Source organism: Gambusia affinis, linkage group LG06 (assembly GCF_019740435.1).
Source record: "Gambusia affinis linkage group LG06, SWU_Gaff_1.0, whole genome shotgun sequence".
Lineage (NCBI taxonomy): Eukaryota > Metazoa > Chordata > Actinopteri > Cyprinodontiformes > Poeciliidae > Gambusia > Gambusia affinis.
Genome location: NC_057873.1, coordinates 23,929,107 through 23,946,774, shown reverse-complemented (window position 1 = coordinate 23,946,774; position 17,668 = coordinate 23,929,107). Strand labels below are relative to the sequence as shown.

The 17,668-nt window shown below is 39.9% G+C and overlaps 1 protein-coding gene across 10 annotated transcripts in view; it reads right to left on the bottom strand.

The window, feature by feature from the left end:
- The window catches only part of LOC122832462 (muscleblind-like protein 1), a 78,213-nt gene that overhangs the window by 23,688 nt on the left and 36,857 nt on the right, over positions 1–17,668 (bottom strand). For all 10 annotated transcript variants that reach the window (XM_044119257.1, XM_044119259.1, XM_044119267.1 and 7 more), the window contains exon 3: positions 2,667–2,837. In XM_044119257.1, the coding sequence (XP_043975192.1) occupies positions 2,667–2,837 (171 nt within the window). The remainder of the gene's footprint in view (positions 1–2,666; positions 2,838–17,668) is intronic.

Here is a 17,668-nt window from a genome sequence, read left to right as displayed (position 1 = left end):
AGTTTTTTGTTTTGTTTTGTTTTCTTTTTTTTTGCAAAGTGTCACACTTCACACGTCCAAATTCTCACTCTGCATTTATCTGGTGCTAGTTCAAAAAAGCATAACCCAACCTCACTGTGGGAATTATCACAATTCAACCAGTTTACATTATTATTATTATTATTATTATTATTATTATTATTATTATTATTATTATTATTATTATTATTATTATTATTATTATTATTATTATTATTATTATTATTTATTTATTTTTTTTTTTTTATTGCATTTAACCCACTTTACATTTTCAAAGGAAAACGTTTCGCCTGTGTTCTCATCCAAGAGATTTTGTTTCTGACGGCTTAATGTGATTTTTGCTTGTTAAAATAATTCTCATGCAGTCTGTCCTGCCACTACCTAACAAATCGGCACACATGATATTTTGAAATCCAGGCTGGCAAACTTCCACTTTTTCTTATGATCTTTCTAAAACGCATCTTAACTGAATAGTAGGTTTTACGTGGGTAGTTTTGTCAGCTGCCTCAGGTTCGCCTGACTAGAAATGCTTCTAAAAAGTTGCATTAAAGTTTGTGGCAATAACAATAACTCAAGAGATTACAGGGGGATTTAGTGGTGCCAATAAATGCCAATAAATGTAACGAGCAGAACCGGAGTCAGCCTCTTGAAATTTATGCTTCCCACTCTCTCTGTTCAGTGACGCAGTAAAACTGTATTCATTCAGTCTTTTTTTTTTCCTACTTCTTTTCCAGAGCCTATCAACAAAATCTGAGAAACAAAGGCTGAAGAATCCATTGCAGGACTTAGAGAAGCAGTAGATCATCTTGGAACTGCAAAGCCTTTTCTTTTCCTTTTCTTTTCTTTTTTTCGTTGTTGTTTATGTCATGGTGAGAAAGTATTGAAAAGAGAGCAGGAAGAAGACAGCCTGGCAGGGATGGACACAGCAGCAGAAGAAAAGCGGTAAGGGAAAGAGGCAGGAAGAGATAAAGGGACAGAGGAAAAAGGCGGGCAGGCAGGTAAAGTAAAGGTAATGGAATGTCAGCAGACCTTTAGACTTAGCCTACAAAGAAAAGTTAAAAAGAGAGCTTGTTGTGTGTAAAAGGAACAAAGGTGGACGGCCCTTTTTTCAGACTTTAGGTTTCCTCCTTCCTTCCTCCTTTTCTTCTGAGTGCAAAGTTCGCTTCTCTATCCCAGCATCTCTTGAGCTGTTTTTCTTTTCCTGTGCTCCCACGACTACCACTTGTCTCATCACTTGTGTCAAAAAAAAAAGTGCTTTCACTTCACTCGTGAAACTGTCCAGAGAGGGAGATAATAGGGATCCATTACATCTGGCAGTGAGTGATGGGGCTCATGATACTTTTTATTAGACAGTAAGCATCGACAGATAGTTCATATTATTTTGTAACAGAATTGTAGCGCTGGCTAAATCGTTTTGCTTGTTTGAGCAGCTCCTTGGTTCTTTTATCTCGCCGCTTTTTTAAAAAACAACGACTCTTGTGGGTCTAAATATGAAGAAATTAAACGCTTTGCACTGCTCTCAACACTACAGGTTTTTGCTAAATAATTTGTATGAACTCTGGAAAAAAGAGGGTGATGCTTTGTAAGGACAGAAGGAGTAAGTTACATCTTGCTGTGGTGTTAAGCACTTAAAAAAAAAAAAATCTTAATCATCAACTAACCATCTGGAAGTGCAATACCCTCTCCACCCTCCCTCCATGTGTCCCAAGTGGTCAAATATTTCTTAGCGGAATTATTCGATTAAATACATCCAGTTTCCTTTGGAATGTCACTCCTTTCAAGCTCTCCACATCTTGAGGTGAGGCAGGCATCAGTCCAAAGAGATTAGTGCAGGATAGGGCTATGTCATAACGAGAACTATCTTCTGGAAGGGGCATTTGTATGCCGTTTGTGTCATTTTTGCTGCACTGGCACATATATCTGATCTGGGGGGTGTAACTCTAAACTGCGATGGTAATAAAAAAAAAAATATATATCAATGTTGTAAAAATAATTTAAATAAATCTTAGGCTTTTGAATCAACTCCAGTACAGTTCTACTTCTGTTGCTTCACTTGGTGTGGAGCAAAACTGGCAAAAGCAAAATAAAATAAAAAATAAATAAATAAAAATTAAAGTTTTAATTGTTTCAGAACTTCATCAAAAACTATTTTAACTATGTAATTGTATTATTGCTTGAATTTTCTTACATCTTCTAAGTTGTTTTATAATATTGTTTTATCTTAAATGCAAGACATGGCATCATTTTCTACTTACAGCACAAAAAAGTGTCTTAGGATGGTTTCAGAGACTCTTTTTTATTTATTTTTTGCTTATTTTTAGGGATTATTTTCTAAATTTTTCAGTGAATTCACATTTGAGCAGGTTTATTTTTGATCCAAGTAATGCTTCTTAGGTGTATACATATATATATATATAAAAAAAGATTCTGGTCATTGGTTGATTTAATGATCCCGTCATTTTGCTCATTAGTTAGATCAGTCATTAGTAACTACAAATGTCAGTAAATGCTCTACATGCCTCGAGGAAAAAAGTAAAACTCAAAACAAAACAGGAAAATCTGACCCTGTTATGCACTTATATATTAAAAAAAAACACTTTTTAATTAGCAAATATTGAAACGTCTGAAGTCATGAGTCTCGTTCTCACCACTGGTTGTAGCTGTGCTCCGGGGATCATGGCGTTGGCGAGCTGCATCTGTTGAGCCAACATGGCCATGTTTTTCTGCTGAATTAGGTTGTTCCTTCCGTTGATCTCCAGCTGTGTCTTGAGGTGGGGAGGAGGGTGCAGGTACTTGCAGTTCTCCCTGGAACAGCGACCCTGGTTGGGTGGGAGAGAGAGGAAGGAGGTATGAGAAAGGGGTGAGGAGGATGAAGACAAATGTATGGCCGACTGGAAAACTCTGTCTCCTAATTGCGGCTAAGTATCAGAAGGAAAGACCCTTGACTCAAGTTGTTGCAACACTGCAACAGAGATTTGAACCTAAGTTATCAATTAGGAAGCAAATTGGGGTTGTCGTTTTCTCTTATATATATATGAAGATAAATGGCCTGTATTAGCTCTTTTTCGGTTTCGTCTATGAGAATAAAAAAGTGACTTTGGGTGATTTCACAAATCCCTCTCGCTTATTTTTTTGGGGATTCTTTTTTTAATGCAAGAAGATGATTCAAAGCCAAACTAGACATAATGAAGTATGTCAACATAGAACAATCAGGTGATTAATTTTTTTTTTTTTTTTAATGAAGAGTTTTTGAAATTATGAATGGTTTTACTCTTTCAGCTGTCATCAATAGCTGAAATGGAAGGAAAATCGGAGGAGAGGTTCACATAGATAAATGTTATAATTTTCTCAGAGGTTTCTCTGTTTTGGGGGGGAATCAAAGCCATTAAACGTTTTTTGCTTTTCCTTAAGTTGCAGCTAGAATTCTCAATCTGTTTTACTGATTTAATGTAATCAGAACAAAGCAGCGAATAATTGTGAAGTGGTAAGAAAATGATACATTGCTTTCTTTATTTTGTTTTACTACTGAAGAGACCTAAAAGCGTGCTGATCATTTAAATTCGGCTCACTTGGGTCGATACTTTCTGAGAATAACATTTAGCTGCAATTACAGCTACAAAGTCCGTGGCAGTATTTTGCACATCCGCCACTGGAAAGCAGCTCAGACTGGATGGAAAGCATCTGTGAACAGCTATTTTTTGCTCTGGTTACATATTCTCAGTCAGATTAGGTTCTGAGGATTATCTGATGCATGAATATGTTTGATTGAAATTATTACATTGGAACTGTGTGTGTATGTTCAGGATTGTGGTTCTGCCTATTTTTTTTTCTCCAAAATTGCCCTGTACTTAGCTCCATCCATCTTCCTATCGACTCTTTGTTCTTGCTAAAGAAAGACATCGCTATAGCATGGGATCGCTGCTATTATGTTACACTGAAAAGACGCTCTGCTCAGGCTGATGAAGTCTTAGTTTTCCACCACAAAGCACTTTGTGTGCAGCCCAGAAGGTTTAACTTTCATTTCATGTGATCAGTACTCATTCCTCTAGATGTTTGATGTGTCCCCTACATTGAGTTATTGCAAACTTTAAATTGATGTCAAATCACTTTCAGGTTTTGATTTTGCCACTTCTCCATAAAGACCAAGTCAGTGGGGTGTGCAAGCTGTCAACAGATTGCCCAACCTGGGCAACAGACCACTTTCCCTCATTTCATTCAAAGATAAAAGCAAGGGAAGTGAACACAAATGCATGTTCAGATGTTTATTAGTTGACATTTTTTGAAGTTTAAAGAAGGGGTGGTGGTAGTCCAAAACATATGGACTTCAGTTTTGAAGGTAATATTGCGATAACGGTAAAAGTAAAAATAAAACTATTTATTACTTCTCTTATAGGCAACTGAATGGGAGTCGCAGCGTGACAACAATCATGGCCTCACAAACACAAACACTGCTCTTGGTAAACGTATCCGTTTGTAATATGCTTCTTTAGGACACCAGTCACACAATGAAGTGCGATTTGTAACTGCACATGATCAAATTTTCAAACTGATTCAGTTTTATTGATACCTTAATATAATATTTGTTCACATGAATAATTATTGATATGAATAATAATTCATATTATTATGAATTATAATAATATTGTCGGGATTGACAATACGGACAGCTTTTGGGATTTTAAACGTTGTCATGATCAAGAACTTATCATGACAACGATAAATCAGAATTCTTATCATAGTAAGAAATTTATCACAATAAATGTCGAACATGCGATAAATGCCCAGCCCTACATTAAAAGGGGTTCAGCAAAGGTTAACCAGGCTGCCAAATGTTATGCACACCAAAAATCTTTGTCTGTGCCTCCATAATTTTAAAGCTAGGGTAAGTGCAAAAGAAAAGGAAATGTCTCAGGTGTATCATTTTTCTTCTACTTAGGAAATATGTACTACCTAAGTTGGTACCGATGACATACCAATGAAATTCATAAATTCATTCATCTGATCGTAAAATGCGATGAGTAGAAGACCTCTGCAAACTCAAACAGAGTAGAAAGACAGCGAACCACCACTTTGATTAAGTTCTGTGTCTTTGGCTACAATCAAAAGAAAAAGTATTGTCGTAATAACGCGTCCTAATCCCTCTTTACTTTAACGCCCTTGAGACTGCTGGATGTGTTGCAAAAGCTCCATAAGTGACTATTGATTGCCCCCCGAATTAACCAAATGAGTTATGTGTCAATATTTGAGATCGTTGCGGAAAAGAGCAGGCTGGAGAACTGACGTGGGATCGATACATGATTGAAGCCTTCTGCGAGAGCGGCAAACTCAAGCACACTAACAGCAGTCTAATATTATTCCAGTGTCTATAGACAGAGTAATGTGCATGCGTGTGTGTGGGTGTGTGTGTGTGTGTCTGGGTGCTTGCTGCTGTGGGTGATTATATTCACCCAGCAGCCTAAGGGGACAAGGAGAGAGTGTAATTTACACTCTCATAATGCCGGCTCCTTCAAATACTCCCCCAGACAGCTGTAATATCTTAGATGTCTCCTCCTCTTTTTCTTTTTGACTCTACCTTTCTCTCTTTCTCTCTCTCATTGTTCCCATCTTTCTGCTTCAATCACCTCAATATTCTGAGCCCGGTGCTGATATTTACTCTCATCATGACTACAGAACAGAGCAGCTGCAGTGCTGCTGTGATCTGTTCAGGTAAACGTGGAGAAGGCGCACAGCAGAAGTCCTGCTGCTCTCCTTCTTTCTTCCTCCGGCTACCTCATCAGAATGTACCGACTAGCCTCTCGTAGCACTACTGATTTTTTTCTTCTTTTTTTTTAAAAGTTAAAGTAAAAGTATTTCAAAGAAAGATCCAAGGGAGGAGTGGGGGAAGGCGGAGGGCGAGCCCTGACAACACTACAGTGCCACCTCTCGTGGGGAATTATGGGCCCGCTGCTTTATCTCGGTGAGATTACCTGCAGCTCACTGCGACCCGCTGCAACACCTGCTTTTCACAACCTAACACATCCACTCTTCCAGCTCCTCTTTTATTCCTGACGCTTCTCCTCTTTCTCACCCCCACCCCTTCTGTTTCATCTCAATCCATGTCTCCCTTATCTGCGCCTCAGATTTCTTCGCGCCGGCTGTTCTGCCTGGCGACAGACTTCGCATTGGAGAGCGGCAGCGTGTTGGGGGTACTGCCGACATTTCCATTGGCCGGCGCTGAGACGGGAAAGGTATTCAGAGCCTGCCTCCTGGCCTCGAGGAACACATTATCAGAGCTCCGAGTCCAGTTCATCCCCGTGTGTTCCTGTGACTATTGATCAGGGGGTAATTGGTTAATGTCGTTTGATTTTCGAAGTGCATTCCCTCTGGCAGACTAAACTTAAGCATGTCATCTCCTGAATGCGTTTGCCAGTGCGTATCACTGTTACATAAAGTCCTCCGTTGGCTCTTCAACTGTATTTTCAGCCATTAAGAGTTTAGCAGGTTTGAAACACTCAGAATATTTTATTTAAAGAATCATGATGAAAAATAGCTACTCAGGACATAATGAGCGATGAAGCTCACCAAAATTAAAATAAAAAATACATATATGTACATATCTTAAATAATCATTTGGGCATGTCCAAATCAAAAGGGAAAGCATAAGTAAAGTGACTGCTATAAATCATAGCACTAAATAAAGAAATTTTAAATTAATTGATCATTTTTATAGTTTCTTTGACACAGAGCACCGTCGCACATTTGCCTGTTTAACTCGAGTTATTGCTTGAATTTGCAGCTCAGAAAATTCAGAATATTTGAATACCCCTTCAGGTTTAACTATTATTTGTGACCTTGCTTCTGTCGGGGCACGCAATTATGGCAGATGGTAATGCCCAGGCATTTTCCTGTCCCTTCTCTCACCTTTTCTTTAGACAGTGTCAGTGAAGGTTAATGGTGAACCTGTCTGATCTGAAGTCGCAGTTCCTCTCAGGTTTGTTAACTGCCAGACTTTGCTTAAGTTGACTCTGTTCTGCCTTCAGCTGTCTGCCTGTTGTCCCGTGACACGCTAATGTGCCAACAGGCCACTTAAAACTGTCTTTCACACATTATCCCAACTGCTCTATCTTCTCGTCGTCTTGTCTTATCACGTTGGCTACTTTCTGTCTGTTTCCTGCTTCAGATAGCGTCCCTGAAGATGGAGGGAAGCTAAACAAGTGAACTTGTGATTTTTATTTTGTTTTACTGTGAAGCTATTTCCTCATGTCCTTCACAATAAGGTCCCAGAGCAAGCAACACCTGAGTTTCAGATCGAACAGTTTAATTTATAAGTGCATTTTTGATACAAGACCTTAACAAACACTTTCTAAAAGAGATTCATTTGTTATTTCCACTAATTCTTTGCTTAAACATGAGCAGCATCACTTTGCTCATTTAGTTGAAATGTCAGTAAAATAACAGAGCATTTGTAAAAACATGTCAAATCTACCAGAAAGAGGTTTTTAAAAAATGCTATTTTTATATCACATTCGAATCCAGATGACCTAACACATTTTTATATGTTACTTTAAGGTTTAAAGCTTATGAAACATCTCTTAATATTAAAAAAAGATCTTGATTTTTTTTAGTAAAGAATCAGTAAAGATGCAAAATTATATGTCAATGGCAGTAAAATGAACCAAGTGTCTCAATGTTAAGGTGTTCTTTTAAGTATCTAGGTTCTTCTGAATGTCACCTGCACAACTGCTTTTGTTTTTGGAAGTTTAGGGAAAAAGCATGAAGAAGGAGGACGTGCAAATTTCCAAGAAACATCCAACCAGAACCAGATCAAGCAACTGAAAACCATATCACGGTGAAGCCATTGTGCAAACTTTCATATCTGAATGTAAACATGAATCTAAACTGATGAGTACCGAAGGAAATACTGAAGAACAAAGTCAACACTGTGACCCCTTTCTGCACTGCCGCCTGAAAGACAAAGTGTTTCTAAAATTACGATAAACAGAATTTTTACATCCGCACTAAATAAAATGACCATACAAATTGAAAGGGGGTACTCCTGTTAACACCACATTTCTACTCAACGTCTGCAGTATCCCTCAACCCTACGGAGTGCAGAAAACCTGTTAACTTTGACAGCGCTATTTTAAAGTCCTATTATCCAATAAAACATCACCCTTGGTGAAGTTGCAATTACATGCAACAATCTGGTACAAGGTCTGGACGACAAAGGGTAAATGTTGTCATCTGACAGCAGGCTGGAGGCTATGTGCACACATTCATGTTCAAGTCATTTTATTGTAATAAGAAAGCCTGTTTTGTTTGACGTTGACGCCGATGTATTTCATGTTCTCCCTCTTTTGAGCCTTAAACATGCCAACAATTTCATACGGGTATCTATAAGTATCTACAGCTCAGAACATTGTGACAAATGTGGAAAAATCTGTCAAAATGTTCCATACTTAATGCTGGAGTCTTCAGCAACAATGTGTTAAAGTGGTCACATCATGCAAAATCCACTTTTTTTAAGAGTGATTAAATACGTTTTGTGATATAGTTTGAGTGTCAAAGAGTACAGAGAAGTTGATATTAGTCTCTTCCAATGCTGCATAAATTTGTTTGGGTCACGTTTTTTTAAAGATCTGCTCAGTTTTGTTGCTGCCAAACTGTTAAACAATATCATGGACTTCTTGCTAACAAATTTTGCAAATATGCCAATTTATTTCTCGCAACAATTTTGCAGTCCAAGTTCAAGGACACTGAAGCTACAAGTGGGTAAGTCAAAATATTTGGTAGTTTGGTGTATTGACCCCCACAATTCATTACACCGCCTCCCAGCATCAGAAACTGGTTCAATTATGTTCTTCTTGGAAATTTACCCATTTGTACCCAATGAAGCGCTTCAAGAACGAGGGCTTCAGCAATCTCTGCCAGTATCTAGAAGGACTTGGAATAACAATGTCCTGGCCATTGCTTTAATAGCAACAGCATAGTGTTTTCTGCTTATATTAGTGCTGTATACTCACTTTTAGTTCCCTGAGGACTAAACCATGTTGTGTGTTTTAAATACTATTACTACATAAATAGCTTGGCATTGTTTTTTTTTTTTTTGGTTTTGTTTTGTTTTTTGCAGTTTTGGTCACACAATCAAAATGCATTCATAGCATTCTTGGTGCTAGAGTTAGCTAACTTCCTAGCCAGGTTGAAGCCTTGTTTGCAGAGTGTGTTTAATGATTGACATTGAAATCTTTAGAAAGGTCTGAACTTAGCAAGGTTGTTATTTCTCTGAGAGAGAAAAAACAACTGAAAGCAGCTAATTGTGAAAGATTGATATAGCGTTCAGTTTAGCAGTGAGTGGCTGCACAAAAAACTGAAAAAACCTTCAAGGACAAACTTCAAGTTATACATTATATTCAGAAAAGAGTTATGAATATTTTCCTTCAAGTACAGGGATATAATATATGTTGACTATTATCTATTTTGCAGTCAAATATTTTTTTCGGACTATTGTAAATATAATTATTTCTGAAATGAAAACATTGTTTAATTCACAAGCGGACGTCTTGTGAGATGCCATTGCCCTCAGATAAGATCAAGATTTATTTAAACAATAACCACCAGAATAATAAAAAAAACGGCATCTCATAACCTTTAGACAATACTGCAGGTCTGTTCATCTGCATGATGATCAATTGTGTTATCAAAATCCACTTTGAGGCTGTGTTACTTTTCACTTCTTTTATCTGTGAAAACCAAAAATAAAAAAACAAAGAACAAAACTTGCAGCAGAATTTCTGTGAGCTAAACACAGAGGCAAAGTCAAGAGTACCACTGATCAAACCAAAAACATCCTGAGCAGACTTTAAAGACAGAAAGCCAGCGGGAGGCAGACAGAAACACAAATACCCAATGTGTTTTCCTATTGGTAATAATCAAAGACCATCTGTGCAGGTGGTTTCAGCACCGACTCTGAAGGTGTACCATTCAAAGAGTTGACCGGCACTTTGCTTTCCAGCGCGTCTGTCAGGCTTAATCGCCCACTGATGCAAAACGATCTTTTAATCTACCCAAGCAAAATGACTAATTCTGACAAAAACTACAAAATCCAACTCCTCTGATCTTTCCTGGATCCCCTCCCCCTGCCCGCCCTTTTCCACTCCCTTCTGTCTGAGCTGGCTGCTGCCACACCGTCAGCACCGTGACCAGTGTGACAACTGTGGAGCTCAACTCTGGACATCCCAAACCCTTGTGCATTATTAATTCTCTTTCAGCAGCTCTGCCTCCGCCCTGCTCCCAAAGACAACCTTCAATCAACTAAGAGCCGTCTGGATAAAGGCTGTGATGGGAATACACAAGCACAGATTTGAGCACACAAACACACACGCACACATGCTGGAACAGTGATTTCCTAACTAAAGGTTCCTGTTGGCAAGCATACGTCAGACAAATTATGACATCAGACACGACACAAAGACAAGCCTGTCTGAGGACGGCGACTGCTGCCAGACACTCATACACATGCAGACTAATAGAGAGGCTATATTTTTATTAGTAATACACTCCAGCCTTCATGCAGTGGTTAATCACACAGTGTATTAGGGAGCAGATCTGGCCATAAACAGCTTTTTTTCTATGGCTTCTTCTTCTTTGTCTCTCTGTGTGTGCTAATAAGAGGTGTCTATATAAGTCTCATTATCTCCTTCCAATCGTCTATCAAATCTGGAACACCCCTGGTGCACCAATATAATAGCCTGGATCAGTTAATGACCTTAAAAATCTCATTTAAGTGGGCAGAGAGATACGCCGCTGGGATGACTAAGATAGAACCACGGCCAGAAGAATCACAGTGAACGACCGAAGTGACGCTGCGCGCAAAGCAGAAGCTGTCTGGCATGAAACAGCGGACGGGTTCACAGACGGACGCCGCTCCCGACAGTAAATCCACTACGTGTCGCAAATGACACACCGTCTGAGAAAAGCTTTTAGCTATAGTGCTCAATTAGCAAAAAAGACCAATTACAGCCCCCAACTGCATCACTTAGCCTGGCAGAGTTAGCATGTTTGGGTTGGGTGCGGGTAGAAAAAAAAAAAAAATCATTAGCCCAGGAAGCTAATGCTGGGGCAAAATCATTAACCATAATGGCTAATGACATCACTCTGATATAGTGGAGCTGAACTGTTCTAGATTTCTGATCCAGCTTTCTAACACTGTTGTAGCTCATCTCTCTTGGTCTTTTTCTCCTAAACCTTTTATAGGGATATTACAAAGTCCAAGTCATGACTTAAGCTTTTAAAGACAAACTCAAGTCAAGTCTAATTTCTACAAAATGACAAATAAAAATCAGGACTTCAGTTTTTAAAAGGACAAATCTGAAGTCTTTAAGGATAACTCAAAATCCAGTGTCCTCTCTTTTCAAGCTCCCATTAAGCAAAGCTTCAAGTTTTGAGAGAGGGAGAACAAGTAAAGTCTAAATTCTTTATGGGGAAACTTTGAATCTTGTCTCAAGGCATTGAGGGGAAGATCCAAGTCACAACTTGGGCTTGATAAGGGCAAGGCTCCCACATACTTCATCCAAAGCAGTTGGCGCTTGGTTAAGTGGTTGCAGACTGTTTGTCTCTGCACACACCTTTCACACAACAGTGCAGAAAACCTGGGGGACACCCCTCCCACTTCAGTATAAGTCACAGCCATTAACAGGCTGCATCTTCTGTTTTGTGTTTGCGAAACATTCACAGAGAGAGCGACACACCTTTCTGCAGACAGGCTCCTCTGTGCACAACAACGTCACAATTTCCATCCAAAGGCTTTTAGGTGTTGGACAGTCTTATTATTGTAGCAGTTATTATTATGAATAATCTTGTAATTTGCAGATGCCCATTGCTGTCTGATATGGAACATGCCGGAGCTGAACGTTTTGGAAATGTCGCAGTTGAAGTAAAGGTCCACATTCTCTGGGGAAATGATGTTAACTGCACTGTTTACAAATATACGGTGGTGAAGACTTAAAATGTCGCCATTTGTAATAATATTGTCTCTGCTTCCAAACAAATTATAAACAAAAGATTAACTTCAACCTTACAGCAGCTTCTCACCCAGGGAACAATAGTCCACACAACTCCTTATGGACACAAATAAATAAATGACACTTCTATGAGATGCAACAGAAACTCCACCACTCTAAAACATTTTCTTTTAATGTTTAGGAATGCTATCCTATCAACCCTATAATAAACTGGTCTTGGCTTTTTTTTCTGTGCATGTTAACGCCTTCTGGCCTGCAAGCAAATTTATGTGACATGTTGATGTGTAGCTAGACTAAATTACAAGTACAAGAAGCTACATGTGTAATTAAGTCAGCTGTTTGATTGAAATTAACAGTAGCAGCTTAGGAGTATCTCTATCAGCAGTGTGTTTAGACTGTAATTATGTTCGAGTGAACTGAGGCAGCCGTTCCTCTCAACATCCTAGTTATAATGCTGAGATGAAGATTATATGCTGTGTGAACAGCAGCAAATATTGACACAGAAACAATATTCTGCTTGAAGTAACAACTCACAGTTTACTGGCAGCTTCTTCTCTCACACACACGCACACACACACACACACACACAAACACGCACACGCCCACACGAGTCTAATTCGCTGGCCGTTACACCTGTTTTGTATACAGTTGTTTTAGCACATATTCAGTCTAATGTCCTTTTCAGTGATGAATCATGGGCTAAAGCAGTGTTTCTCAATTCCGGTCCTCAGGCCCCCCTGCCCTGCATGTTTTAGGTGTTTCCCTTCTGTCACACACCTGGATTGAATATATGGGTGATTAACAGCCTGCTGCAGGACTTGATGGTCATGCAATCATTTGAATCAGCTGCTCTGGAGTAGAGGTACATCTAAAACATGCAGAGCAGGGGGGCCTGAGGACTGGAATTGAGAAGCTCTGTGCTAAAGCATCAGGACGAGATAATAGGACGACATCATCTGCAAAAACCAGAACAGGCCACCAAAGCAGATCACCTCAGCATAATTGGTTGTGACTAGAAATTATGTCCATTAAGGTTACGAAGAGAATCGGTGGCAAAATGTAACCGTGGCCGAGTCCAGCTATCACTAGAAACAACTGCTCTGGCACCGATTACAGGAACCTAACAACCCGTGTCAAAGTGCTCATGCTCCCAGAGTACCTCCAAACATTCCCCCTCAAAGGATACTGTTTGCCTTTCGTCTGAACTGACAGGCCTAGTTCAGACCAAACACTCAGGTTTGTTTTCTGGTTGTACAGAGGTGAATTGTGGAAAAGCTTGAGTGTTAGGAGCACAATTTTTAGGCACTGTATATTGAGCCTGGTGAAGTGAGATATTTTTATGAGCTGCCACATATTTTTCCTGGTTTGTTGGTGAATTTTTACCTTTAGCTCACTAATTGAAACTAATTAATCCAATGACCAGGTCTTCTCCTGCTTCCCAGAATCTACGTGGATCTGTGTCCTCTCACTTCATCATGTCTCATCACGCTTGAGAAAAGTTAATTTGAAAGTAAACTTATGATAGCAGTCATAGATGCATCTGTTAGCTATGCCTAGTGATGTTACGTGATGAGCCGAGGCTTCGAGGCGTGTGTCAAGTAATGGAGGGGGCGTTTCCGTAAAGCGCGTATCGAGGCTTGCTTCATTTAGGGGAGGAGCCGAAAACGATGACGTCCGAGGCCTCGCTGCCCGGCTGTACCACGTGACTGCTTCGGGAAATGGCTCAGATTTTGTCGCGCGGTTTGACAGCTTTATAAACCCCACAGGCTCCATTCAAAATGTGGGTTGTTGTAGGCGAGTTGCGGTCAGTTGAGAGAGTGGATAGAGTTTTGATAGTTTGGATAGCAGAGTTTGGATAATGGTTATTTAGTTTGAGACAGTTAGTTTGGTGTTTGGAGAGTTTAGGAGAAAGATAGATAGATAGGAGATTTAGGAGCGTGAGGACAGGATAGGAGTAGGATGGAGCCAGCGAGAGGTAAGGTGAACTGAACATTTGCAGATGCATTAGGTTTGCTTATGAGGAACTGTATTTTTCACTGTTTCTTATTTTCTGTAAAGGTGAGGTGTTTATTGTGCACCAAGGAGTTGGGGTACAATAATAACACCTCATCCATGCTAAGACACTACCGTGCCTTGCATGAGAATAGGGAGGAAACTGGAGCTTCACCCAGCCAAGGTATTTCATTACTATACTATATACTATACTATAATCATCGGTCACTGTACCCCAATCTGTACAAACTTGCACTTATTTATTTATGCACCCGGCATCATGTGTGCCTGTCTTTTCAAAGGCTGGAGAAGTAGTGTCAAAAAAGAGAAATCATTTGAAACCTAAAACTGTGGAGAAATTGTTGTTTCTTAATAAAAATGAATGAAATCATCCAAGTTACACAAGCATTAGCCTATTCACTACCCCCTCCCTAGTTCCACAAGCACTTTCACTGTCCTCTGCCTGATTAAGCTCATGCCATTTTTCTAGAGTCACAGAAAAACATTATTACACAACATGCCATATCACATGACACTACTATTTTGGGAATAATTACACACAGAGAATACATTCAAACAATATTTTATTGTTCAAACAATATTTTATTGTACACATATGTACACCTTTTGTGAAGTCATTCCCAAGACCCATAATAGACAAAAATTCAATGCATCACATGTGTTAAGATACAGCGGGCTGTGATTGTACACCTGGCCACTAGGTGGTTTCGTGTGCACATGAAGCCTCAAGAAATGAACCCTTTCTCGAACCAATTGGCTCAAGTGGTACAATGCCTCATGAGGCTTCATCTCACCATCACTAGCTATGCCTTTGTAAACCATTCATTTACCAAGACAGAATAAGATGTCCTCAACATATTCTGTCAACTTAGCTTCCCTCCATCTTGCTGCATTTGCAACAGACTCTAAACTCCACATGAAGGTAGAAACCGCTGCAGCAGAGCTCCAGGAGATGCAATTCTCTGATGTATTCTTTTTGGGTATGGCACAGGAAATCAGTTGAACAAACTGGCAGATGAGGGAAATGGGCCACAATATGTAGGGCTGCATATCATGTGATTTTGGGGTCACATGACACCTTTGAGCCTGAACCAATCAGGATGTGTTGCTGACTGCTTTGAACAGGAATATCCTGGTGGTCAGAAAAGGAAGGGTTGAGTGCAATGCCAACGTCCTCTTCTCAGCAGCAAGACATATTTTTATTCATTGCTCAATAAACTCCCTGACCTGGCCGTGGTTGCACAGAAATCTGTTTTTTTTTTCCTCTTATGCTTGTAAAAAAATAAAATGAAATAAAACGAAAAATCCAAGTTCAACTAAAAAAAGCCTCTGCAGTGAGTTTTCCTCTCCAGAGGATGTGGCATACTTGTAGGTAGTAAGTGCTGTTGTTGGTCTTCTGAGAATGTCACGCTGAGTTGTGCAAGGCAGTCTCTAATTAGCTTTGTCCTCATTAGGTTTACAGACCTATCTCCCCCCAGACGGGGGGGAAAAAAAAACCCCACACACGTGCGCGATCACGCATTCACAATCACATGTGTAAAAACAGAGAAAGAGAGAGATAGAGAAAGGCCACCACACAGCCCCCGAGATCTGGCTCTTCTTCTTCTCTCTCGTTTTCAATTAACCTTCCTTCTCCAGCCTCAATCCATTCATCTTTTCTCTTCATCTGTTCTTTGCTCTCAGCCTCACGCCATCCCTCTATTCACAATCTTCAAAGTATACTGCAATTCAGCTTTATCTCTCATTCACCGGGCAGAGGAGACAGCTAGAGAGGAGATCCATTTAAAGCCGCCTGGGCGGAGGACGAGTGAATACGCACAAAAGGATGCAACAGCATTTGGGCCTAATTATGACAAACAGAGTATTGAAGTACCTGGAGGTACAGGGGTGTTCATAAGTTTGCATACAGTACACTCATCCTTGGTATGAATACAAAGATCGTCAGAATTTCCAGGAAGAGTGAGATTAATATGTATGTGGAGCAAAAAATCTAACACCTAAAATTAACAACTGCCCACAAAAACAGCCAATTAAAATTAACTCTAGTGGTTAAATATCTAGCCAGGATTATACCAGCTCACTAAAGAATGCTTATCTAATATTTCCTGGTTTGGGGTAAGTGCATGTTTATGCCCCAGTATGGGTTTAAATGAATTAAAGCTTTTGCAACTAATTCCACTTTCTGAAATTCACTCAAGCTGTTTGCTGTACAATTGTAACATCCTGAAAAAAATGGGTCCACCGTGTCGTTAAAAGGGCAAAATTGATGTGACATTCACGGCAATAAAAAATGCATGCAAACGACTGAGCGGTGCTTTTGACTTCACAGTCTACCGAAGATACACTTCTTTCATTTATAACTTATAAACTTGTGATTTAATCCCAAAGGTAATCCAGAAACATGCTCTGCAGTCACTGTGAAGAAGACCCGAGAGACGGGCCAACAAGACATATTAAATTGTTTGCCTGCATCTCTATTTGAAGATTGTAGATATTCTATGTGCAGGGATACAAAATGTGAAGTTGTCCTTGTAAAAGGAACAAAAGCTGACGAAGCCTAGCAGCCGCCTTTGATTCATGTTGTAATCTTTCGCATACACACAAAAGTGTCTCCAAAGTGAAAACAAAGGATGCTTTTGATGACAGTCAGGACGCTGATCTCTGTAAACTGTGATTTTGAAAGCAAATAATCACAGCTGCTTAGGAGCACAAAAAAAAAATAATTATGTGGGCTCTTTGACATATTGACCTCTGAAGAAATTAGTAGTATCCATCCATCCATTTTCTGTTCACCCTTGTCCCATAGAGGGATCGGGAGGGTTGCTGGTGTCAATCTCCAGCTGCGTTCTGGGCGAGAGGCGGGTTCACCCTGGACAGGTCGCCAGTCTGTCGCAGGGCAACACAGAGACACACAACCATTCACACACACACTCAAACCTAGGGAGAATTTAGAGAGCCCAATTAACCTGACAGTCATGTTTTTGGACTGTGGGAGGAAGCCGGAGAACCCGGAGAGAACCCACCATGCACAGGGAGAACATGCAAACTCCATGCAGAAAGATCCCGGGCCGGGAATCGAACCCAGGACCTTCTTGCTGCAAGGCAACAGCTCTACCAACTGCGCCACTGTGCAGCCCCAATTAGTAGTATCAAATGGCTAATTTATTTCTCAATCCGTGCCCCCTGGATGAAATGAGTCAGGATCAGATGCCTTTTTGTCAGGGTGCTGGAATGTATTATTAAGTTCTACTTCTGATGAATCACGCGGGTAAGGCAAACATTCGAAAGATCACACCCAAGAAACGAGGATCAGAAAAATGGTAAAGGAGACATCTCCTCTTACATGGACCCATCAACAGAAGCACACATTGCAATTCCAGTTCAACAAAGGATGTCACTGTACCGGCCTGGGCTGCTAATGTTGCTGCCTTGAGGTTGAAGCAGATATGAGAGGATTAGCATTCATTACTCCATAAAGTAATGGTAAGCCTAGAGCAAACCCATCCAGAACAGTGTAAAGACTACAGACTGAAAGAGTCACAAAGCAGGAATTTGTGTTATGTTCTGTAGCAACTCTTTCATTTGGTCACAATAGTCACTTTTAGTGGTTTGTATGAGAGTCCACTCAGGATGAGCAA